This window comes from Oncorhynchus kisutch, linkage group LG5 (genome assembly GCF_002021735.2).
Source record: "Oncorhynchus kisutch isolate 150728-3 linkage group LG5, Okis_V2, whole genome shotgun sequence".
Classification (NCBI taxonomy): Eukaryota; Metazoa; Chordata; class Actinopteri; order Salmoniformes; family Salmonidae; genus Oncorhynchus; species Oncorhynchus kisutch.
In genome coordinates this window covers 15,020,619-15,045,502 of record NC_034178.2, presented here as the reverse complement: position 1 = coordinate 15,045,502, position 24,884 = coordinate 15,020,619, and the positions used below count along the sequence as shown (strand labels likewise).

The window sequence follows — 24,884 nt, the reverse complement described above, 5'->3', positions numbered from 1 at the left end:
CATAGTAACATCTGACAAAAATATCTAAAGACACTGAAGCAGTTTGTGGGAGTTAATATTTGTGTCAATCTCAAAACATTTGGCCACGACTGTACAGGGTTGGGCAGCCCTGCACTTTGTAGTGCACTACTTTTAGGGCATAGGATGTCATTTTGCACACATCCATGATCTCTCCTCTGAGGAAGAATGTCATGACTTGCTGCCCTGTAGTTTCAGCACAAGACCTAATGGTATTTATTTATTTCTGCAACACTGATATCTGGAGGGTCTCCGATGTGCCGGGGAACATCATTATAATAATTTTTTCATTACGAGAGACGACATGCACGCTCAATCAAGATGGCAGCCCTAACGACGGATCGAGGACCGCATCAATGGGTTTTTGAAAATGGGTTCTCTCTCTGCTCTGAATGTCCCTGCTCAGCTGCTGTAGCTACTGGGGTGGGGGGGGATTGCTAAAACATTTTTTTAAACATCCCCACCTTAAACAGTGAAGTCTTCAATTTCAAAACAAACAGCATCAACGATGCTACGTGAAGAACGAGGGTCTGTCTTCACCTGTTCCTTTCGGGCCGAGTCCTAATTTGGACCTTCTTGTAAATTGCGCATTTAAAGCAATGGAAGAATTAGGCAAGAAATACATTTATGTGCCCAAATTTCAAGTTGGTATTGCGCCCCGAGTGGTGGTAGCTGCAGGGTATTGTGTTTGTGTGTTTGTCTATGTGTCCGTTTGATTGTGTGGCAGGTGAGGGACTGCAGCTCTGTTCCTCTGTGTGTCAGGCTGAGCTGGGTTGTGGAGAGAGAGAGAGAGAGAGAGAGAGAGACTCTGCATACAAATCGATGTCTGCCTCAGTCTGTCCCCATTGACTGGCGTTAGGATGATTTAGAACAACACATTCACATCCTCTTGTCAGCGCACCACCAGAGCACCAGCCAGGCCTGCTAATTAAGGCCATGGTCATTAATGAAACTTTTAGCATGTATGCCTGTGCTGGTTCCCCTCTAATGAAGCTCTCACTCCTGCCCAAGAATCAATACCTGCCGTTGGTCACATCATTAGTATGAGTGGGAGAGGTTGGGAGTCTAGTTAGTTTGTGCATTATGTGGGTGTGTATGCATCAATTAGTATGTTTGTGTGTGTGTGGGTTACCGAACTTGGTAAGTTCTTTCTCTCGCTCTTCCTCGCTGTCTCTCATCTTATATCGGTCAGTGGTCTCTTTCCGTGTAATACACAGTACATTTTACATACGGTCTGTATATGGTTCCTGTGTTATATGGTTGATGTGTCAGCCTGTGATTTTATTGGAACTCTTTCTCTTGTATTTCTCTTTCTCTCAGTGAGCGTGTCCAGAAGCTCAGGAGAGAGCTCCAGCAGGCCCGTGCTGCGCCCGCTTACGAGGAGCTAGAGGTCATCCGCCGCAGAGCCCTCGACCACGACCCACCACGAGTGAGTGTGAGCGTGTGCACGCGCATGTGTGCTCTCGGGCACATGATGCATCTGTGTGCATGCTTGAATGCATGAGTGCGTGCATGTGTACATGAATGTGTGTGTGTGTCCTCACTTGGAGACCTCGGGCTCGCCTCCCGTTGTGCCTACGCAGATCACAGCGACGAGATGAACCACCACAAGTGGTTTACATGCATCTTCTCAACAGAACATGGAGATTAACTCCATGATAATCCATACTTCAAGTCCCTGTCCACTGCCTAGAGACACCAAGTGTCTTTCTCTGGCTGATTCCCAAATGGCACCCTATTCCCTATAAAGTGCACTACTTTTGACCAGAGCTTGAACTAGGGTGCCATTTGGGACAAGCACACTCTGGCTCTGAGAGAATGGAGATCCTAAACGGACTATATACTGAGTGTACAAAACATCTCTTTCCATGACATAGACTGACCTGGTGCATCCAGTTGAGAGCTGGATTTTGAGGCCCACAAGCCCCAAAAGGCCCACAAGCCTCAAAAGGCCCACAAGCCCCAAAAGGCCCACAAGCCCCAAAAGGCCCACAAGCCCCAAAAGGCCCACAAGCCTCAAAAGGCCCACAAGCCTCAAAAGGCCCACAAGCCTCAAAAGGCCCACAAGCCTCAAAAGGCCCACAAGCCTCAAAAGACTCGCCTGAAGGTAACCCGGTAACAGTTTTAAAAAATTTAATGAATGGAAGTATACACTGAGTATACAAAACATTAAGAACGCCTGCTCTTTTCATTAGACTGACCATGTGAATCCAGGTGAAAACTATGATCCCTTATTGATGTCAACTGTTAAATCCTCTTCAATCAGTGTAGATGAAGGGGAGGGTGGCGTGTGGTTAGTATGTGTTAAAGACAGGTTTAAGCCTCGAGACAATTGAGACATGGTTTGTGTATGTGTGCCATTCAGAGGGTGATTGGGCAAGACAAAATATTTCAGTGCCTTTGAACAGGGTATAGTAGTAGGTGCCAGGCACACCGGTTTGATTGTTTGAAGAACAGCAACGCTACTGGGTTTTTATACCCTCCTGTGTATCAAGAATGGTCCAGTTTTTATACCCTCAACCGTTTCTCCTGTGTATCAAGAATGGTCCAGTTTTTATACCCTCAACCGTTTCTCCTGTGTATCAAGAATGGTCCAGTTTTTATACCCTCAACCGTTTCTCCTGTGTATCAAGAATGGTCCACTACCCAAAGGACATCCAGCCAACTTGACACAAATGTGGGAAGCATTGGAGTCAACATGGACCAGCATCCCTGTGGAACAATTTCGACACATTGTAAAGTCCATGCTCTGATGAATTAAGGCTGTTCTGAGTGCAAAAGGGGGTTCAACTCAATATTAGGAAGGTGTTCTTAATGTTTTGTACACTCAGTGTGGATCATAATATGGATCATTCCATAGGATATCACCAGGCAGTATTATCATATGGGGATGTGATGGTGTACTTATTCATTTCCCTTTGTGCGTATGGTAACTAAGGATGATTTTGCAACAGGCAATTGTAATAAAACTGTGTGTGTGTGGGAGTTTGTGTGCAGGCGTTGGCATGTTTTGCTCCCAATTGTGGAGCCGAGTCACAGACGATCCATGTTGTCTTAAAGCCTGGCCGGGTTTATTTGGAGCTCTCTCTTGTTAGTATGAAGTATTCTACAGTGGCAGCACCCTCTTTCTCTCTCCATTTCTCTCTCTTTAAGTAAATAAACATTAAGGTGGTGACATTTTCATATGCTCAACCTAAACAAACATGCTCTCTTTCACTCTCCTCTCTCTCTCCCTCTCTCTTTCTCTCTCGCGCTCTCTCTCTCTCTCTCTCTCTCTCTCTCTCTCTCTCTCTCGCTCGCTCTCTTGCTCTCTCTCGCTCTCTCTCGCTCTCTTGCTCTCTCTCTTGCTCTCTCTCTTTCTCTCTCTCTTTCTCTCTCTCTCTCTCTCACACTTCTGGTTGCGTGTGTGGAACCGTCTTCTAACGTTGCCCAAGCACTGAGACCGTTAAAGCATCCTTCTGATCCCCGGTTCTGTTTTGATCCATCGAAGAGCATTATTCACACGCTGAAACAGCCTTAACGATGCCTCTTGGAATCGGTTGTTGTGTGTTCCTTCGAATGCCCTTATTCAAACGTGTAGACAATTAGGAAGCAGTGATTGGGGAGGCAACTCGCCATCTGATTGTTAGTTGCAGTAGAAACAAATGCAGCGTCAACAGCACAGCTGTAGGGTGCTTCCCCTGAGGCAGCTGCCTATGGAAAATGATCATTTAAACAGAGACTCCGATGAAATCAAAGGCTGCGACAGAAAGCATATGTTAAACCTATAAACTGTATAGCCCATGTAGAATGTGTGAGGTAAACCTTGAGACCAAAAATAAATACTGTAAGTTAAATGGAAATAGACAGCAGACCAATAGTTACAACATCTACAGAGAGAGAGAGAGTAAATCAAATGTTTCAACGTTTCATTCACTCTGGCATTTGTTGCGCCCATGTCTCCCTGCGTGTAGCCTGTTTTTGTGCCCTCCTTTCAGCTGTCTTTCTTTGCTCTTTTCAGCAGCCTGGTCTGGTCGCCTTGAATGTTTTCAAAGATTTAATGACACTTGAGTATTGCGCTGCTCATACAAGGTCACACAAGGTCCGTCCTTCCTTTATGTAGCTCGTGCCGCGCTGGGAAACATTGCTTAATTGAAAAGATTATACGTAGCATTTCTCCATCTTTTAAAAAAAAGATATTATTTTTCTACATCTTCAGTTTCACAGACAAACAATAACAGCAAACATAAAATACAATAAGAGTAGTTTTTATGTGTCCTTTCTATTGAATTATTTGTCACTGGGAGTACACTATCCTGCTTAGTAACCTGCATACCTGATACTCCTCAATAACAAGTATTTGGAACATTAAATACAGTAAGGGAATTTAACCAACAAGATATTAGATAGCCCCCCCCCCGCCCCCACTCTCCATCCCCTGTTAAAACATCTCCAACTTAATACAAATTAAACCATTTGATGCTTCATTCAAAGCCTTTATCCACACATTAAAGACTTTTTTTCTCATCAAGGTGTGTGTGTGTGTGTGTGTGTGTGTGTGTGTGTGTGTGTCTGATCCTTTTCTCATCTTTTCTTGCCTGTGACTCCTGCATACTCTCTCTCGTGTGTTCCCTCTCTCCTTTTCATCCCATGTTTCCCTTCATCTCTACCTTTTTGCCTTGACCATGTCAGTCTCAGTACACACCCACATATACCATCTGTCCAAGCACAGGGGCTGCGTCCCAAATAACACCCGATTTATCAAAATAGCTCACTACTTTTGACCAGGGCCCTATGGGGAAAGAGGATACCTAGTCAGTTGTAAAACTAAATGCATCCAACCTAAATGTGGCTTTCCCATTTAACCCAACCCCTCTGAATCTTAGATGTGCGGGGGACAGCCTTAATCGAATTTCACACCATCAGTGCCCGGGGAGCACTTGTTTTTAGGGGTTAACTGCCTTGCTCAAGGGTAGTGCACTATATAGGGAATACTGTGCCATTTGGGACAGGGCTCTATAGCTTTTTATCCTTTCGAGACATGATAATGATAGTGTATACGATGTCATGTGTACAGACTGGCCAGTTTCTGGTATTTTTAGATGTGGCTGTCCATTTGGCTGCCACAGTAGCTGGCAGTGATGTCCCCTACGCGGTAAGCCACATGCAACTGGCAGCCATTTTGGAGTTCCGCTCTACCACAAGCACGTGGCATAGGCAAGGAAAGGATGCGTCCAAAATGAGCCCTGGTTAAAAGGAGTGCACTATTTGGGGAATAGGGGACATCTTTGGTATTCGGTAAATGTCTAACCGACTGAAAAACACCCAGCTAAATGAAATAGAATTAAGTGTTTTACAAGTCCTTTTCTGAAACCTCCATGTACCAAAGCTTGGGATTTACAGTGGAAAATGCCCTTGACCATGGAGGATGGATAGAAGACACATTGGATTTGTCCCAAATGGCACCTTATTCCCAACACAGAGCACTACTTTTGACCAGAGACCTACTGTATGGGCCATGGTCAAAAGCATAGAACCATATAGGGAATAAGGTGCCATTTGGGATGTAACCATAATTGAAGTAATGAAAGGAGGGGAAATGAAGGCTTGAGGAAGTGAACTGGCTACAAGAGATGCTAACTCGGATATCAGGGCCGATTCGTGCAGGAGGAATATAATATTATCAACAACTTATCTCCAACTCATTACCCTGGGAATCACACACACACACCACAGGGGCAGTGTGTGTGTGTGTGTGTGGCACATTAATGAACACAAATCACAGACGAGCACACACTCTATCAAACACACACCTACTCTATCACACACATACACACACTACCCACACTCCCCCATCCCACACATTAACACACTCCGCAAAAGATGTGACCCGTCAGCTCCGAAGCAGTCCACACCCCCCCAATGTTGTCGGGCGGACATCAATCACGCTGATGATGTTTTAATGTCAACTCCTGGGGGCAGATGATGCGAGCTGTGGCGGGCGCGGCATTCGCTTCATAAACACCCTCCACATCATTAAGTAAGCAAAAACCACCGCCGTCACAGTGATGGATGGCTAGCGTGCCTCTCGTCTGATGGTGATGGTCTACTCTACCCCCCAGGAGCACTGTGGGACGCCCAGGGGGCAGGAGGACCCCCTAGTGCCGCACAGGTGCCCAGGCATAACCATAATTGTGTGGTGGGTGTGTAGAGCCTAGTCTTTTTAGCAGGATGTTCCCTTTAGATGAGGGGTGGGCGCTGCAACTGGGGGCCACGGCAACCGCAGGCTTTTGTTCAGGCACTAACAACTCAAACAATGACTTGATCATGTGCCCGTTCAATTTCGACCTCAATAAGTTTGAATATAAATGTTATTCGAGCTGGAACAAAAGCCCGTACAGCACACACTTACGGTCCTCCAGGACCGGAGATACCGGCCCCTACTGCAGTCTAGATGATCCCTGCTAGCAGTAGTCGGACCATTATCTTCTCCTTAATCTACCATATCAAAGCCTCATAGGAGGGAGCTAATGCTGTACTACAGAGAAGTGACCCGTGTTTAGAGCAGCGACTGATCTACCACTGACCAGAGATCAGTCTTGTTTTGGGCCTGACAGCCCAGCAGCACCAACACAAAGGGATAATGGATGAGCTGGTGTGCTACCTCCTGCTGTGTGTTTGCTTACTGTTGGGGGCTGCTGACATACTGTAGCACAGCGGGTAGCCCTACTGCAGAATTATGTTGTGGACTGGAGGAGAGAGGGGGGGAGGAGAGTGGGAGGGAGGTGAGGGGGGTGGAGAGAGAGAGGGGTCGAATGATGGGAAGCAGGGAGGGTGAGATTAAAAGAGAATGCTTTGTGGAGAGACTGGTGAAGAACAGGAAGGTGTAGCAAGAGAGGGGGAAAAGGGAGGCTTATCACCAGAGAGAGTAGAAGTGAGAAAGGGGAGGTTTATCAACAGAGAGTAGAAGTGAGAAAAGGGGAGGTTCATTAAGAGGGGGAGAGAGGGTAGAAGAGCCATTCAATGCCCTTTCAGCAAGCCATGACACCCACCATCTCATAATGTTCTTGAAATCGTTTCTGTAGTTAGAAACAGGTCAGATTAGCATTCCTGAAACATTTGGGTGAAATCTTTTTTTGATCTAAGCGAAATTAGCCTAATTGATTGCACTACAATTGGCCGTCTTTTAAATTATAGGATTCAGATAATATTAAATAAATAAACCCAACATCCGATTTGGACCAAACTTTCAGGAATGTTAATCGTGTCTGTTACTAACTTCAGAAACGATTTCAGAACAATCTGAGATGATGGTTTTTGAAATCCTCTTTCTCTCGCTATTTGAGGTGGAACGACCCAGAAGTGAGAAAATTGAGGATCATCAAGAGAGGGAGAGTGTAGAAATAAGGATAAATATTTCCCCAAAAATCGACAAAGTTTCAGTACCGGAAATAATTAATATCCTGAGAGTCCCTTGTAATACTGCACAACTCGGAAGTGCCCATATAAAGCGTTTACAATCAGGATATGGCTAATACGCGAGGCTTCTCCCAAAATAAGAGTGACTCCCAGGACGCACAGAGCGCACCCAGAGTAGGCTATAGCGTTGTCGAATCGTACAAACTTTAACGGCAATCAAACAAAAGTCAAATGACCAACGTTGCTAAACTTGCAAGATCACGTCATTCAACGAATGGCAGAATATCTCTGATACTTGACAAAATTGAGTTGACGAATATACAGATGGCAGATCAGCTCATGAATAATGGGGTGTTGAAGAGTGGAAATAGTTTAAATATCAAGATATGTTAACAGGGACCCAACACTGTTTAAGAAAATATCCATATCTACTCTCATACTGTTGATCACACATTCTCTACCGATGCTCTCATAACGGGCTGCAAGTAAGAGAAAGCGCAGAGAAGCTGGGGGAAATTTTAGAGCAGTATTTTGACATGCATAGGTAAGAGATGTGCTTTCTACAGATTTAAAATTAGGAATTTTTCATGCGAGACAGGAGTCAGGATTTTGGGTTTCAGTGGGATTGGGACTGGATAGGAAAATAGCCTAGGCTCTATATAAGGTTACTACGTGAGTTGAGAGTAAAATAATGCACTTGATTTAGGCAACATTATTGTATGCTAAATGTTTCTGGTCAGTGATAGATCAGCAAATGAATAATTACTGGACAACTTCCACTTGTCCAGTAATGGATCAATTAACCAAATGTACAGACGGAGACACAGCTAACAAAATCACATTGATTGGGTGGCTAGGTGAATATTTTATCTGAAAAAAATGTAATTATTTATGACAATACATAACTTTGTTTGGACCAGTACCATACTTCGACGTCCGAGTTTTTAGTGATGGGTCATTCATGAACCGAATCGCGTTGGTGAAAGAGCCGTTAATTTGGTTCCCCGATTTTGCGTAGGGTTACTATTGCTTTTTCAGCTTCAAACAATATTTTTCTGCAGATAAGTTACAAAATAATTATCTTAAGATGTTTTATTTTTTTGAAGTGTCTGTCCTATATCTGAGATGTATAAAGAAAGATCAGGAAGCTGTTTGTATCATTTTTTAAACACATTTAACCCCCTTTTTTTGGGGAACTAAACTACTTACATACTGAGTATACGAAACATTAGCAACACCTTCCTCATATTGATTGCCCTCCCCCCTTCTTTTGCACTCAGAACAGCCTAAAATCGTTGGAGCATGGACTCTACAAGGTGTCAAAACCCTTCCACACGGGATGCTGGCCCATGTTGACTCCAATGCTTCCCACTGTTGTGTCTAGTTGGCTGGATGTCCTTTGAGTGGTGGACAGCTTGATACACACGGGAAACTGTTGAGCGTGAAAAACCCAGCAGAGTTGCAGTTCTTGACACAAACCGGAGCGCCTGGCACATACTACCCTACCTCGTACAAAGGCACTTAAATGTCTTGCCCATTCGCCCTCTGAACGGCACACATACACAATCCATGTCTCAGTTGTCTCAAGGTTTAAAATCTATAACCGGTCTCCTCCTCTTCATCTACACTGATTGAAGAGGATTTAACAGTTGACATCAATAAGGGATCATAGTTTTCACCTGGATTCACATGGTCAGTCTAATGAAAAGAGCAGGCGTTCTTAATGTTTTGTATACTCAGTGTATACTTCCATTCATTTTATTTTTTTAAACTGGTACTGGGTTACCTTCAGGCGAGTCTTTTGAGGCTTGTGGGCCTTTTGAGGCTTGTGGGCGTCCTAGTTGCAAACTCTGCCCATCTGGCTCTCTAGGCAGGCTAAAGCAAATGCTACAATTATTTCAAGTATTTCAACCTCGGTCTACTCTCTCCTTTCTCTCGTTCTCTTCCCTCTAAGCTCTTCTCATGTCAGCATGTCTATTGGACACTTTGGTATAACTGATCATAGTCTCCCTCCCTTTCTATGCCAGTCGCTCAGTTATTCCTGGAGTATTATACAAAAACTTCTAACAGACCCATATAATTACATAAGCTTCAGTATAATTGAGAAGTTCGGCCTAGCCCAAATCAGAAGTGGGGACAAACACTAGCCTTTAATCCCAGTAGCTATAGGCTGTAACTGCAGCTGGTCAGGACAGTGGCCCTCGCTTCGGGGGGGGCTTGTTGGCTTGTTTCAGCCACACCTGTTGCTGACAGCTGTATAACATCGAGCACATAGCCATGCTATCCCTGTAGACAAACATTGGCAGTAGAATGGCCTTACTGAAAAGCTCAGTGACTTTCAAATGCGGCACTGTCATCAGATGCCATCTTTCAAATAAGTCAGTTTGTCACATTTCTGCCCTGCTAGAGCTGCCCTGGTCAAATGTAAGTGCTTTTATTGTGAAGTGGAACAACAGCGGCTCGGCCACACAAGCTCGCAGAACGGAACCGACAAGTGCTGAAAAATCGTCTGTCCTCGGTTGCAACACGGCTGAGTTCCAAACTGCCTCTGGAAGTAACGTCAGCACAAGAACTGTTTGTCAGGAGCTTCATGAAATGGGTTTCCATGTCCGAGCAGCCGCACACAAGCCTAAGATCACCATGAGTTATGCCAAGCGTCGGCTGGAGTGGTGTAAACCTCGCTGCCATTGGACTCTGGAGCAGTGGAGCATGTTCTCTGCAGTGATGAATCCCGCTTCACCTTCTGGCAGTCCGACGGACCAATCTGGGTTTGGCTGATGCCAGGAGAACGCTACCTGCCCCAAAGCATAGTGCCAACTGTAAAGTTTGGTGGAGAAGGAATAATGGTCTGGGGCTGTTTTTCATGGTTCGGGCTAGGCCCCTTTGTTCCAGTGAAGGGAAATCTTAACGCTACAGCATACAATGGAATTCTAGACGATTCTGTGTTTCCAACTTTGTGGCAACAGTTTTGGGAAAGCTCTTTCCTTTTTCAGCATGACAATACCCCCATGCACATACATAAATGGTTTGTCGAGATCGATGTGGAGGAACTTGGCTGGCCTGCACAGAGCCCTGACCTCAACCCCATTGAACACCTTTGGGATGAACAGAAACGCTGACTGTAAGTCAGGCCTAATCGCGCGACATCAGTGCCCAACATCACTAATGCTCTTGTGGCTGAATGGAAGCAATTCCCTGCAGCAGTGTTTCAACATCTAGTGGAAAGCCTTCCCAGAGAGTGGAGGCTGTTATAGCAGCAAAGAGGGGACCAACTCCATATTCATACCCACGATTTTAGAATGAGATGTTCGACGAGCAGGTGTCCACATACATTTGGTCATGTAGTGTATTTTAATTGAACTGGAGACCAATGGGTCTGGCCAAAGAGAGACTGGGACCCTGCACCCCAGACGAGCAGCATTCGAGATCGAAGTTAGACCTATGCACAGATCTCGGATCAGCGTTCTTCCCTCACATCCCAAGCCATAACCATAAGAGGGTGTAATGACAAATTGAACTTAGATCAGCATCTAGAGACAATGTCATCTTCAACCCTCAATCTGTGTCATCAGTGGCTTCTTTGTTCTGTTTTGTTTCTAAGTTTTGTCGGTGGTTTATCTTGCTTACCTCACGTTGGCTTTGGAATGGCTTTTGATATTTCCTTTTTTCTCCTGTCCGCTCTGAGGTTTCTTTGATGAATGTGTTTGCAGACACCCTACATGTAATGTGCAATACAAAAACACACATTTTTTTTTATGTGTCGCATCAGTTCTCTCAAGAGTTTTCCTCCACACTTTTCAAAGTCACAATGAGTCATTCCGAACACGGAACCCCCCCCCCCCCTCTCCTCTCCGTCCTCGTTCCCCGGCGCCTCCTCCTCATCCCCAGACACAAAGCGCTTCACTTCTCTTCTTCTCTTTGTTTTATGTCGGTTCATTCTGAATTCCGTAAGCGCCGTCCCGACTAGGTTATCTCTCCGACGAAGGCTACCGGGACTGATTTTGGGCCTCTTTATCCCTGAGGCGTCGTCTTTGACCTACAGGAGAGTGTGTGTGATCTGTTTGCAGTTTAAACTGCAATCAAACGCCATCCCCGATTCCCTGCACACTCTCATTCCCTTGGGTTGGGACACAGCACCTCATCACCTTTCCCTCAGTTTTATTTTTCATGGGAGGTGTGTGTGTGTGTGTGTGTGTGTGTGTGTGTGTGTGTGTGTGTGTGTGTGTAAAGGTCATCATAATTTCCCATCTTTAATGTTGGTAGGCTCCCTGGGGGTGCATGCTGCTATGACTTGACAGAATACTCATGACGGAATGACAGAATGCTCATAGAACTGGAACCACTCTATGTGAGTCTAGACTATGGGGGACATTTTCCTCTCACAAACACACGCGCCGTGAGCAAAACGCACCGTAACATTTTAAATAGACGATACTGCAGCTCACCTGGAGCCAGAGAGGCGGAAAATACCCCTTTCCTCACCACCTCCACCAAAATCATTGGTCAGACCCTTTGTGGATTTTCCTCACACCCCTACCTTTGGAATCCAAGTTGTAACCCTGAACATGAGGAGAACACCACTCAAACCCACAGTTGCCAATACTTCCTCCTGGAGATCTACCTCCTGCAGGCTTTTGCTCCAACCCTAATCGAGCACACCTGATTCTACTAATCAGTTGCTCACCAGGACCTTTTGAGGACCGGTATCCAAACCAGCTGTGTTACAACAGGATTTAGCTAGAACCCTGCATCCTCATAGCTCTCCAGGGAAGGGCTTCTTCGGCTACCCCTGCCGTCGAAAAGTCAATCAGAGGCCGAGAGGACAGCGCACCCCCCAAATGCTACAATCAAGTTGATATGAACCTCACACTACCCCTGCACCCACCATCCCACCCCAATTTCCCAAAACAATTCAATATAATTACAGGCAGATTGTGCCATGTACTTGCACTGATCGTGCTGGCGCTCCGTTCCACTCTGTTTGGAAGTAACCTTACATGGCTGTAAGGGGAGGCATGACTGGGCCCCAAATGAGCCAGTCTTACCATCTGCTGCTAACTGCTAACAAGCTCTGGGAGTGTTTAGGGGGCATTGGGCGGCACGGGCCTGCATGACTATAGCAGTGAAGCATCAAACAGACCAATACCACACGTACTGTAGGGCCGGATTGGCCAACCATGGGGGATAAGATCCGCAGAGTGAGAGTTGATTAGAGGCTGACTGAGTTAGGTTTGTTTGTTTGTTTTACAAAACACCAAGAGCACCATGAGCACAGTTTGAGTTAGTAGCGAGACACAGTTTGTGACTTCAGTCCCCCTGAAAGCCCCCACCCTCCTGCCATGGCTAAAACTATTCCCTCAGTGCTAGTTTGTTTCCCGAGCGGAAATCAATGGAATCTCATTACGGAAAATGATGAGGAATGGCAGATATTGGATGGATCTCACTGCCGCTGCTTCATGCCAGCCGACTGCAGGCGGGCGCGTCCGGTGCCAGCGGGAGGTGGTTCAGGGGATTCGGCGGAGGGGGGTGGCATGTGCCAGGCGCCAGGCTGTGATTCCTCGCTGAGAGATGCGGCTAATTAGCATCAGAGATGGATGGATAGCAGACAACACAAGCAATTACTCTTTTCAAAAAGAGAGGGAGCGAGAAATGAGGCTCAGAAGATTATTTTTTTCCCCCCTCTCGTACCTCCGTTTTACCATGAAAGCATTGCTCGTATTTTATGTCAAGACATTCAGGCCCTCGTTTGAGGCTTATTGTGCGCACGTGACTATAAATTGCGAGGAGAGCAAAGTGCTCCGGGAAATTCATTTCCTGTATATGCACCGTATTTTTGCTGAATGCGACAGCTGGCTTTAGCTACTTGATTGGTGTGTTTTTGTGGCACACTTAGTGGCACTCCAGACGCTTAGTTTTCTGGCAAAAAACGAGCAAGAAAGGGTGATTTTATCGAGCTTGAAAATCAACTTGTCCTTTACTCAAAAGCCCCTGTACTTGCTGTGTGGTTCTCCATTGACTATGACTTTTTGTGTTTTACTGTAGTCAAGTCAAATCCGAAAAGTTTCATACGACAACAGGGTCCTCCATGGTGGGAAGAGTGGGCTGCCACATGGCACTCTAAACGTTCCCAGTACAGGAGGGAAACCCCAGTCTCTCACAGTGCCCCATTGGCTGCTTGTGGCCTGGCCTCAGCTGCTTAGTGTGTCCAGAGAAAGTCTGGTCCTCTGTAAGCTACCATGCCTGTAGAACACATTAACACTGGCTCTGCGACACACACACACACACACACACACACACACACACACACACACACACACACACACACACACACACTTACACGACATCATCAGGCTCATAACCAAAATGTCTGTGAGTTGTAATAGGAAACAAAATGTTGTATGATCTTCTCTGTTTTGTGTCCAATAGTTGTTGGAGAGACTGCCGTGAATATAATTTGTCTGCTCGTATGTGGTTAATTCAAATTCACTGACTCTAGATTTATACTCTACCCTGTTGCCATGGTGAGCAGTTATGCCCCGGTTTATGCATGGGTGGGTGGGTGGGTGGGTGGGGGGGGGGGGGGGGGGGGGGGGGGTGTAGGATGGAGGTTGAGGGGTCAGACAGACTCTAGGAAGTGTTAACCACCACCAGCCCAGAGGAGTCCAGGCCTTTGGGCACACACACACACACACACACTTATCAACTGTTCACTACTCATAGAGACCAACCCGCTCAATAGCTAAAACATGAACAAAATGATCATGTTATATTCTTGTTTGATAGTCCACTAGTAGTCCACTGCCAATCAAATTCACTCTTCCAACTCTGTTACTAAAATGTTTGGAGTGAATTTCCTCTCTCTATGCAGACATTCTCTCTGTCCTCTCTTTTTTTCTCCCCTCTCTCTCGTCTTTCTTTCTCTCCCTCTATCTTTCCTTCTCTGCCTCTCTCTCTATCTCTCCCTTACCACTCCCTCCCCTTTCTCTGCCCCTCTCTACCCCCGCTTTCTCGTTCTCTCCCGCTCTTTCCCTCTTCTTATCTCTTTCTTTCCTTCTCTCTCTCCCTCTTATCCCCCCTCTCTCCCTCTTCCCCAGAGACACATATGACCAGACTTAACATGCAACCGAGCGGCTCTAACCTGAGCTCTGGCCCCCGGCTTACCGCTCTCCCTGGCTTTGTCCCAAATAGCGCCTTATTCCCGGTAGTGCATTACTTTTGACCTGGGCCCATAAGACCAGCTCATAGGGCACTGGAGTGAACTGTGTAAGGAGTAGGATGCCATTTGGAACATGGCCGACGAGACAAATGGCACACAGCGACTACAGCCATTACCCCGCACCTCTTTGCATAATGCCTTTAACCTTCACACAAAGATGGAGCGGCTCAATACTCAATACCCAAATGGCCTACTCCTCGGCATAATGTGGTTTATGCTCATGGTTTATGTCTAGCTCGAGACATGGAGGGTTTCTACATACATTTTCAGAGGAGAGTAGGCTACGGGTGTGGCGGTATGGTTAGGAAAGCCTTGTCGTAGCTAGTTACAGTTGCAGCCAAATACAGCATATTGGCACCCTTGCACTTTTTAAAAATAATTCCCCATTTCTTCTTAAATAAGTTGGAGAAAAAGGATTGGTCTCCACACCTTATTGGATTTTCAACATTGGCGAAGCAATTACATTTTAGTATAGGATTTTAATTACAATTATTGGCACCCCAGAGCTACCAAAAATCCCAAAAAAAGTATTCAAATTAAAGAACACCCTCCCGACAATCAAACATTGGGGAGGTTCAATAATGTTGTGACATTGCTTTGCTGTCTGTGGTTCTGGAAGCCTTAAATGTGTGCAAGACATCATAAAATCAGCCAATTATTAAGGTTTTTTGGAGTGCAATGTTCAACCCAGTGTCCAAAAACGGTGTCTCTGTTGAAGTGTGTGCACACGCACCCCTCAGCCCAGCCCTGTGGATAAATTGATAATATACTGTACAAGGCAAAAGTTTGGACACACCAACTCATTCCAGGGTTTTTCTTTATTTTTTACTATTTTTTACATTGTACAATAATAGTGAAGACATCAGAATGATGAAATAACACATATGGAATCATGTAGTAACCAAAAAAGTGTTAAACAAATCTAAATATATTTTATATTTGAGATTCTTCCAAGTAGCTACCCTTTGACTTGATGACAGCTTTGCACACTCTTGCCATGCTCTCAACCAGGTCCTCCTTGTTGTCCTGGCACCACACGGCCAGGTCTCTGACCTCCTCCCTATAAGCTGTCTCGTCGCTGATAAAGCCTACCACTGTTGTATCATCGGCAAACTTAATGAGGGTGTTGGAGTCGTGCCTGGCTGTGCAGCCATGAGTGAACAGGGAGTACAGGAGGGCACTGAGCACGCACCCTTGAGGGGCCCTCGTGTTGAGGATCAGCGTGGCAGATGTGTTGTTACCTACCCTTACCTCCTGGGAGTGGCCCATCAGGAAGTCCAGGATTCAGTTGCAGAGGGAGGTGTTTAGTCCCAGGGTCCTTAGCTTAGTGGTGTTGAATGCTGAGCTGTAGTCAATGAACAGCATTCTCACATAGGTGTTCCTTTTGTCCAGGTGGGAAAGGGCCGTGTGGAGTGCAATAGAGCTTGCATCATCTGTGGATCTGTTGGGGCGGTGTGCAAATTGGAGTGGGTCTAGGGTTTCTGGGATAATGGTGTTGATGTGAGCCGTGACCAACCTTTCAAAGCACTTCATGGCTACAGATGTGAGTGCTACGGGTCGTTAGTCTTTTAGGCTGGTTACCTTAGTGTTCTTGGGCGCAGGGACTATGGTGGTCTGCTTGAAACATGTAGGTATTACAGACTCGGTCAGGGACAGGTTGAAAGTGTCAGTGAAGACACTTGCCAGTTGGTCCGCGCATGCTCGGAGTACACGTCCTGGTAATCCGTCTGGCCCTACAACTTTGTGAATGTTGACCTGTTTAAAGGTCTTTCTCACATGCTTCGTAAACAACAGGTGTAAACTAACAGTGAAATGCTTACTAACGGGTCCTTTTTCAACAGTGCAGAGTAAAATATTTAAAAATACATATATTAATTATAGTGACACGGAATAAATACACGTGGAATGTGTTGTGTGAGGAGTGGGATGTGGAGGTGAAGAGCTCTCTTCAGGGGATTGCATGTTTTTGTTGTTGTCGACCACCCCTAACACTGCGAGTAAAATGGTCACTCTGTAGAGCCCTCCCCTACCACTAAGCCATTCTGAGGCTTAACAAGTGGTGGTGGTGGTTGACAGATGTACAGTGGGGCAAAAAAGTATTGTCAGCCACCAATTGTGCAAGTTCTCCCACTTAAAAAGATGAGAGGCCTGTAAATGTCATCATAGGTACACTTCAACTATGACAGACAAAATTAGGGAAAAATTTTCAGAAAGTCACATTGTAGGATTTTAAATTTATTTATTTGTAAATTATGGTGGAAAATAAGTATTTGGTCAACTACAAACAAGCAAGATTTCTGGCACTCAGACCTGTAACTTCTTCTTTAAGAGGCTCCTCTGTCCTCCACTCGTTACCTGTATTAATGGCACCTGTTTGAACTTATCAGTATAAAAGACACCTGTCCACAACCTCAAACAGTCACACTCCAAACTCCACTATGGCCAAGACCAAAGAGCTGTCAACGGACACCAGAAACAAAATTGTAGATCTGCACCATGCTGGGAAGACTGAATCTGCAATAGGTAAGCAGCTTGGTTTGAAGAAATCAAATGTGGGAGCAATTATTAGGAAATGGAAGACCTACAAGACCACTGATAATCTCCCTCGATCTGGGGCTCCACGCAAGATCTCACCCCGTGGGGTCAAAGGGATCACAAGAACGGTGAGCAAAAATCCCAGAACCACACGGGGGGACCTAGTGAATGACCTACAGAGATCTGGGACCAAGGTAACAAAGCCTACCATCAGTAACACACTACGCCGCCAGGGACTCAAATCCTGCAGTGCCAGACGTGTCCCCCTGCTTAAGCCAGTACATGTCCAGGCCCGTCTGAAGTTTGCTAGAGAGCATTTGGATGATCCAGAAGAAGATTGGGAGAATGTCATATCGTCAGATGAAACCAAAATATAACTTTTTGGTAAAAACAACTCGTCGTGTTTGGAGGACAAAGAATGCTGAGTTGCATGCAAAGAACACCATACCTACTGTGAAGCATGGGGGTGGAAACATACATCATGCTTTGGGGCTGTTTTTCTGCAAAGGGACCAGGAAAGAATGAATAGGGCCATGTATCGTGAGATTTTGAGTGAAAACCTCCTTCCATCAGCAAGGGCATTGAAGATGAAACGTGGCTGGGTCTTTCAGCATGACAATGATCCCAAACACACCGCCCGGGCAACGAAGGAGTGGCTTCGTAAGAAGCATTTGTCCGTGTTGAAAGTCCGTGTTGCCCAGCAACAGCCCCAAAACATCACTGCTCTAGAGGAGATCTGCATGGAGGAATGGGTCAAAATACCAGCAACAGTGTGTGAAAACCTTGTGAAGACTTACAGAAAACGTTTGACCTCTGTCATTGCCAACAAAGGGTATATAAAAAGTATTGAGATAAACTTTTGTTATTGAACAAATACTTATTTTCCACCATAATTTGCAAATTCATAAAAAATCCTACAATGTGATTTTCTGGATTTTTTTTCTTCATTTTGTCTGTCATAGTTGAAGTGTACCTATGATGAAAATTCCAGGCCTCTCTCATCTTTTTAAGTGGGAGAACTTGCACAATTGGTGGCTGACTAAGTACTTTTTTGCCCCACTGTATTATTTGTCCTTTCTCACTTGACTGTAGACTACAGCTACAACTAACCAATATTAACTCTTACCCGTATAACTAACGCTAACCCTTATATGAACCCTAACACTAAGCCATCCGCAGGCTTAGCCAGTGACGTTGGGGGGGGTAGACAGAAATCGACAGACAGGTGTGTAATAGTAATAATAACATGAACCATTATGTGCCTCTCCTCTACAGATGGCCGTGAGAGGACCTGATACCGGTCCGGCACCCCGCTATGAGGACGTGGAGCGACAGTACGCAGCCCACGCCAGGTTAGGCTGTGTTTGCCTGTCGGGGTTGGGCTCAATTCGAATTGAAGGCAGTTCGTTTCAGGAAGTACATTTTGAATTACGATTCAATAATTAGAAAAAAAGGGCATTTCTTATTTTCAATGACTTTACAATAAATTGACAAACTAAAGCTATTTTATTTTTTAAGTTTTTACATTTCAGAATTTTTATTTCAAACCACTTCCTGAATTGACTGCCTTCGATTTTGAATTGAGCCCAACCCTGGCGTGTGTGTGTGTGTGTTCATGCAAATCTGTCTGTCTTATCTGTTTTAGGCCACCATCAACACACACACACACACACACACGGCAGCAGAGTGAGTAATCCTCTTTAGAGCTTATAATTAAATCTGGAGTGTTTGCCTTGGGAGCGCCTCCTCATCCCGGGAGTAGCCCCGATCAGCTCCTGGGAGACAGAAAGGATAGACGGTGGATGGATCCTTTCTCTGCGCCACAGAGGTCCACCTAGATTATGCATGAGCATGATGCGGTTCTGTGCAGCTCAGTTTAGTAGAGCACGGCCCAATGCCAAAGTCGTGGGTTCGATTCCGGCTGGGACCACCCATACGGAAATGTACGCACGCTCTACTACTGTAAGTGGTTTGGATACACAGGGTCTGCTAAAATGGTATACATTATATTATATAACAATTACCATGTTACTCTATCCGTCTGACTCAACATCCTCATCCTGACTCAACATCCTCAAATGTCACTTGCACACATGTCGACTTAGCACCTTCTGTACATATACACAAACACTCACACGCTCTTTCCCGTCTACCCCCCCCCCCCCACACACTCTGCTGTGTTAAAGTCCCCCAGCGCTAACCAGGAGAACACACCCCATAGATGGATACAGTGTGGTGGGCCTGGGAGACAACCAGAGCACACAGTGGAGCGGTGCGGAGAGCAATCATTTCACGGGTTATTGCTCCGGCTGATATGAGGGGCACCAAGGAGAAGGGAGTGGAGCCACACGGACTGAGATGCACTATGACTAAATGGAGCATAGACTGACAGGAGCAGTGTGACTGATTGGGTCTGGAAAACAGTGTCTGTTCTCGGCTGTGAGCTCATGCTAAGATGATGCTAACACATGTCTGACTAACTCATGGTTACTCGCACTCGGCCCGGCGTCGAATCGCAGGCGGTGAAATGAACTGTCGAGAGAAATGTCCGAGCTGTCGCTTAGCCCTCTCTTCTGATTTTCAGTGAGAGGTGTCAACCCCGTAAGCCTCTGTTCAAGTCTCAGTGTGAGACTACAGTGCACAGAGTTGACAGGGCATTAAACCGCTGGTGGGGAGCAGCACGTTTTCAGCACCGGAACAAAGAGAGGACAAAGTGCCGCACGCACTGCTTCCGAATGATTCATTCCAAACCTTGTATGTTTGCTCTCTTGTTTGAGATGTTCACTCGAGGATGAAACACAAGCCCTGTACCCCAGAAACACCACATCTCTCCAGGAATTTGACAAAACAAAGAGAGAGAGATTGGGGGAATATATTTCTGGATTTTGGAGGGGGGACAAATACAGAAAGACGAAGAGCGATATGGAGAGCGAAATAGAGAGGGAAGTGAAATGTGTTTTTCAAACCGAGCAGAACTTTGTGGCGAGATCCCCCCCCCGGGGCCCAGCTCATTGAAAGCCATTTCCTCTCAAATGAGTGTCTCTGCTGTGCGGCTGTGTTGCATTAGCATACATTTTGCCTGTCTTTTGTGAGGATGGAGCCGACACTGGCTGCGGAAGGGGCTGGGGCTGCAATGTCTGGAAGTCCAGTGCCTTAGGGGGGAATGGTAGTACCCCTCTATTCTCCCCATCCCAGCCCCTGCTCCTGTAGCGGGGATCAGCTTTTCCCTAGACTGGGGTTTTGGTGCTGGGAGGGACAGGGAGAGAGAGAGGGAGGGGTAAAACACACACACACTATCCCATATGGAGCACATTAAGGTCATTACTGTTCTGAAGCACTGGGTCATGGGCTCCACGGCTCAGCCCCAGGTTAGCCAATCAGAACGGCCCATGACCCGTAGATGATTGGATTAGACTGCTGATCTGGGGTTGTGTGCGTGAACGGTGGTCGCTGGGCTGATAATTGTGTGATTTAATGTGTAGCCGGTGGCCAGTGCTTCAGATAGAGGACTGATATTACCCTCATGAATTAGGGTGTGTGGGGGTGTGTGTGTGTGTGTGTGTGTGTGTGTGTGTGTGTGTGTGTGTGTGTGTGGTCTGAATGGCACATATAACTCCAGAACTACTGCAATAATGTAAATGTCTTCACAAAGTGCAAGGCTACGCGATAAACCAGAAGGGTTGTCTGTGTGTCCTCCTAAATACCTGAGGACCAATCTGACCACACAAACACACTGCCCCTGACTTTAACCTTCCCCGGTCTCAGCTCAGTCGTTTTGTTCCACGGCACGTACACCTACAGTGTCTCCCGACCCACTGATCCGTGGTCCCTTCCCTCCTAATGATCCGTGATTGGAGCTGTGTGTGGGTGTGCGCGTTTTCTCCCTTGTGAGCACACGACTGAGCTCCCCGACAGACGGCCACGTCAGCACTGTACGTCACTTAAACAGGTGCATGCTGGGCAAATGTTTGATCAGCACAGGAGCGTTGGTCTCTCACTCTCCGCCTCCCTTACTTCTCGTTTCAATCCAGATCATTTCAATTCATTGACCTTTATCGGCACGCCCAGTCACCCGTAGGTTTCTCAGAGACCCAAGAGACAAGTTGAACGGTCGACTCTCCATCCCGTCTTCCTCGTTCACGGCGCTCCTTGACACGACGGGACGGGATCTGGCTCTGTGTGTGTCAAGCGTCTCAGAGTCGGACAACAATCACAAGGACAAGGGGTGAACTGATTCTAGATCAGCACTCCTACTGTGAGAAACGTTGAATAAGGGTCCTGATCGGTTCTTCAAGTCCCTGCGGAACCTGTTTAGAAGGGATTTGACCTTTTTTGTTTGGGGTCGCAGAGTCATTGCTCCCTTTTTGCGACCTTGTGTTGCCGTTTCGGTCCGGAGTAAATGCACTCTTTCCCCCGCTAACTCTGTTTTCGATGAAACCGAGGGGCCCGTAATGAAATCAGTGTTGTTGTTTTTTCGGAAATGAAACTGGTTTAGCCGTTAGGCTTTCTTAAAGGCATCGCGTCAGTGGGCCCTGGCTGCCTGCAGAGACTCCGCTCTTTCGGGCTCCGACAGTCACCGAGGCAGGCACAAGCTGCGTTGGAAAACGAAATCATGGCTTTATAAATAAAACAAAGGATAAACACTTTGAGTGAGTGAGTCATCGACTGCCGACCAATGAAGTCACAAAACAGACGGAAAGTTCTAGTCAAGGCTGACCATGTGTTTTAGCTCTGAACCAGTTGAAGTACCAGTAGTCAAATCTGGAACGTTTCTTTTTTACCACTTAGTAATTGGCCACCAGGATATCTGATAGAATTGTTGATGCTATTCAGTCTCATTTTAGTCCGTGTTACTCCTGTGTAAAGGTCTCAGTGGTATACAGTGCTGCAAAGTGTAATCCACGCTGTACTCACTATAGAGTAGACAGAGCGATGGCAAACAACAGACATTTTGCGCGTGGCTGGGTGCATGCTTGTCTGTGTGAAAGCCCTCTCCCTAATGTTTATCTAGACTGGTTTGATAAACATGAACCTCTCTATAGCAGCCTAATAGTTTTCATTAAAGGGATAGTTTGGGATTTTGGCAATGAATACCTTTTATCTCCTTATCCGGAGTCAAATGAACTCGTGGATACCATGTGTATGTCTCTGTGTCCAGTACGAAGGAAGTTAGAGGTAGTTGTTGCGACTAGCGCATGAATGGAAATCTATGGGTGTCTAGTCCTGGGGAAGAAGATAAAATGCCACGTTGCCAAATATCCCTTTAATGTGAAACCAGCCTGATCTGGCCTCTGTCTCGAGCACTCAGCCTGCCATGTGTGTATGTCTATCCCGCCGTCTGTCCGTTAGTTTGGAAAGTCCATAGCACAAACTGAAACACTCGCACGCATACACACACATTTATGCAGATTGTCAGTAAGTGCTATGGACCCTCCAGAGAATGGGTTAGATCCCCTCCAAGCAACCTCTCCGTAGCCTCCATGGCTGCTAGCTACCAGCTGTGTTCCCTCCCACCAATGGAGTTTATTGGGGGTCAGATAAGAACCACAGGGCATAATTATCCTTCCGTTTCCTTGGGCAGGTGCAAATAGCCCTCACTTACCAGGGCCAAATTCCTCCTTGTCGTAAGGTGGAAACTATGCCCAAATGTCATTGCGCACTCGCGCACACACACACACACACACACACACACACACACACACACACACAAAAAAAACATGCCACATAGAGACACACAGACCACATAAACACACACCCCAGCACACACACACACACACCATCTCCCCATTTTCAGGCCACATCTCAAGGGCTGTTTGCATGGTATAGTTTGTGTCCCAAAATGTAAATAGCACCCTATACCCTACATGGTGCACTACTTTTGACCAGAGCCTTATGGACCCTGGTCAAAAGTAGTGTGCTATATAGCGAACCGGGTGCCATTTGGGATGCAGCTTTAGAGTGTTGACAGTTGAGAGGTGTGAGTCAGATTCATTACATGACCATGTTATTGGTTGCGTTCACTTGGCCCATGTGGATAGGATCACACCTCCCTCTGTCAGGTTGTATTACATGACCAAAAGTATGGTCTGTATGGTCATGTAATACATGACCACGTCGAACATCTCGTTCCAAAATCATGGAGTTGGTCCCCCCTTTGCCGCTATAACAGCCTCCACTCTTCTGGGAAGGCTTTCCACTACATGTTGGAACATTGCTGCTTCCATTCAGCCACAAGAGCATGATGTTGGGCTGCTCCCATTCAGCCACAAGAGCATGATGTTGGGCGATTAGACCTGGCTCGCAGTCGGCGTTCCAATTCATCCCAAAAGTGTTCGATGGGGTTGAGGTCAGGGCTCTGTGCAGGCCAGTCAAGTTCTTCCACACTGATCTCAACAAACCATTTCTGTATGGACCTCGCTTTGTGCATGGGGGAATTGTCATGCTGAAATAGGAAAGGGCTTTCCCAAAACTGTTGCCACAAAGTTGGAAACCCAGAATAATCTAGAATATGCTGTAGCGTTAGGATTTCCCTTCACTGGAACTAAGGGGTCTAGCACAGACCATTACTCCTCCTCCACCAAACTTTACAGTTGCATTCAGACAGGTAGTGTTCTGGCATCGGTGAAACGTGATTCATCACTCCAGGGAACCCGTTTCCACTGCTCCAGAGTCAAATGGCAGTGAGCTTTACACCACTCCAGCTGACGCTTGGCATTGCGCATGGTGATCTTCGGCTTGTGTGCAGCTGCTCGGACATGGAAACCATGAGCTCTTCAGTAAGGCCATTCTATTGCCAATGTTTGTCCATGGAGATTGCATGACTGTGTGCTCAATGTTATACACCTGTCAGCAACGGGTGTGGCTGAAATAGCCAAATTCACTAATTTGAAGGGGTGTCCACATACTTTGTCTATATAGTGTATATTACACACCTTACAGAAACAAACATGCACACATACACACACATCCATTATACTGACATACATTTAGATACACGCGTACATCCACCATCACCTTTACACTCACATACATGTATACATGGAGTTTGAAAGCCCTCCTCTGTCTATCTCTCCTAGAGTTAGTGAGAGTAGAGCTCTCACTGTGCACTCCCAGGCGTGCTCAGTGTGGCGGCTCTGCACCTGTTGACTGTGCGTCGTAACAAGCCGTGTATGTTCTTCCCTTGGGAGATCTCTGGTGTGTGGGGCAGTGGACTAGGCATGCCAGATATCAACAGCATGTGGTTTATGTAGACTTGACACCCACGTGGTCCCTTCTCATTCAGCACAGGGGCCCCTATGATGTCACTAAGGGCTGAGAGAAGCGACAAGGAGGGAGAGAAAGAGAGCGAGATATGGAGAGAGATGAAGGCCAGCAGGGGTTTTGAGGGAGGGGAGAGCGCCTGAGCCTTGACCCCAGCTCAAGGCCTCCAAACAGGCTTTCACCTCCACATCCTCCTCCATCTTCCCACTAGCCTAAACATCTTTCCACCAGTTTACACAGGCCAAATCTGCCCCGAAATGACCCTTTCACAGCATCACATCTATTAATCTATCCCTCTATCTGTCTCTCCATCCAGAGATTGAGGGATGGCTGGATTGATGAATAGATGGACATGTTATTGTCCTCAGAGGATGTAGAGCTGGTGGGTGGGATGTGGTCTATGGTCGTGTGTGTGTGTGTGTGTGTGTGTGTGTGTGTGTGTGTGTGTGTGTGTGTG

General features: G+C 46.3%; 1 protein-coding gene across 2 annotated transcripts in view; it reads left to right on the top strand.

Annotated features, from left to right (window-relative positions):
- Nucleotides 1–24,884, top strand: part of pard3ba (par-3 family cell polarity regulator beta a) — a 178,789-nt gene that overhangs the window by 150,276 nt on the left and 3,629 nt on the right. The window contains exons 22-23 of one of the 2 annotated variants that reach the window (XM_020482699.2): nt 1,339–1,447; nt 18,443–18,519. In XM_020482699.2, coding sequence (XP_020338288.1) covers nt 1,339–1,447; nt 18,443–18,519 — 186 coding nt within the window. The remainder of the gene's footprint in view (nt 1–1,338; nt 1,448–18,442; nt 18,520–24,884) is intronic. The other variant, XM_031824564.1, reaches the window with a different exon arrangement.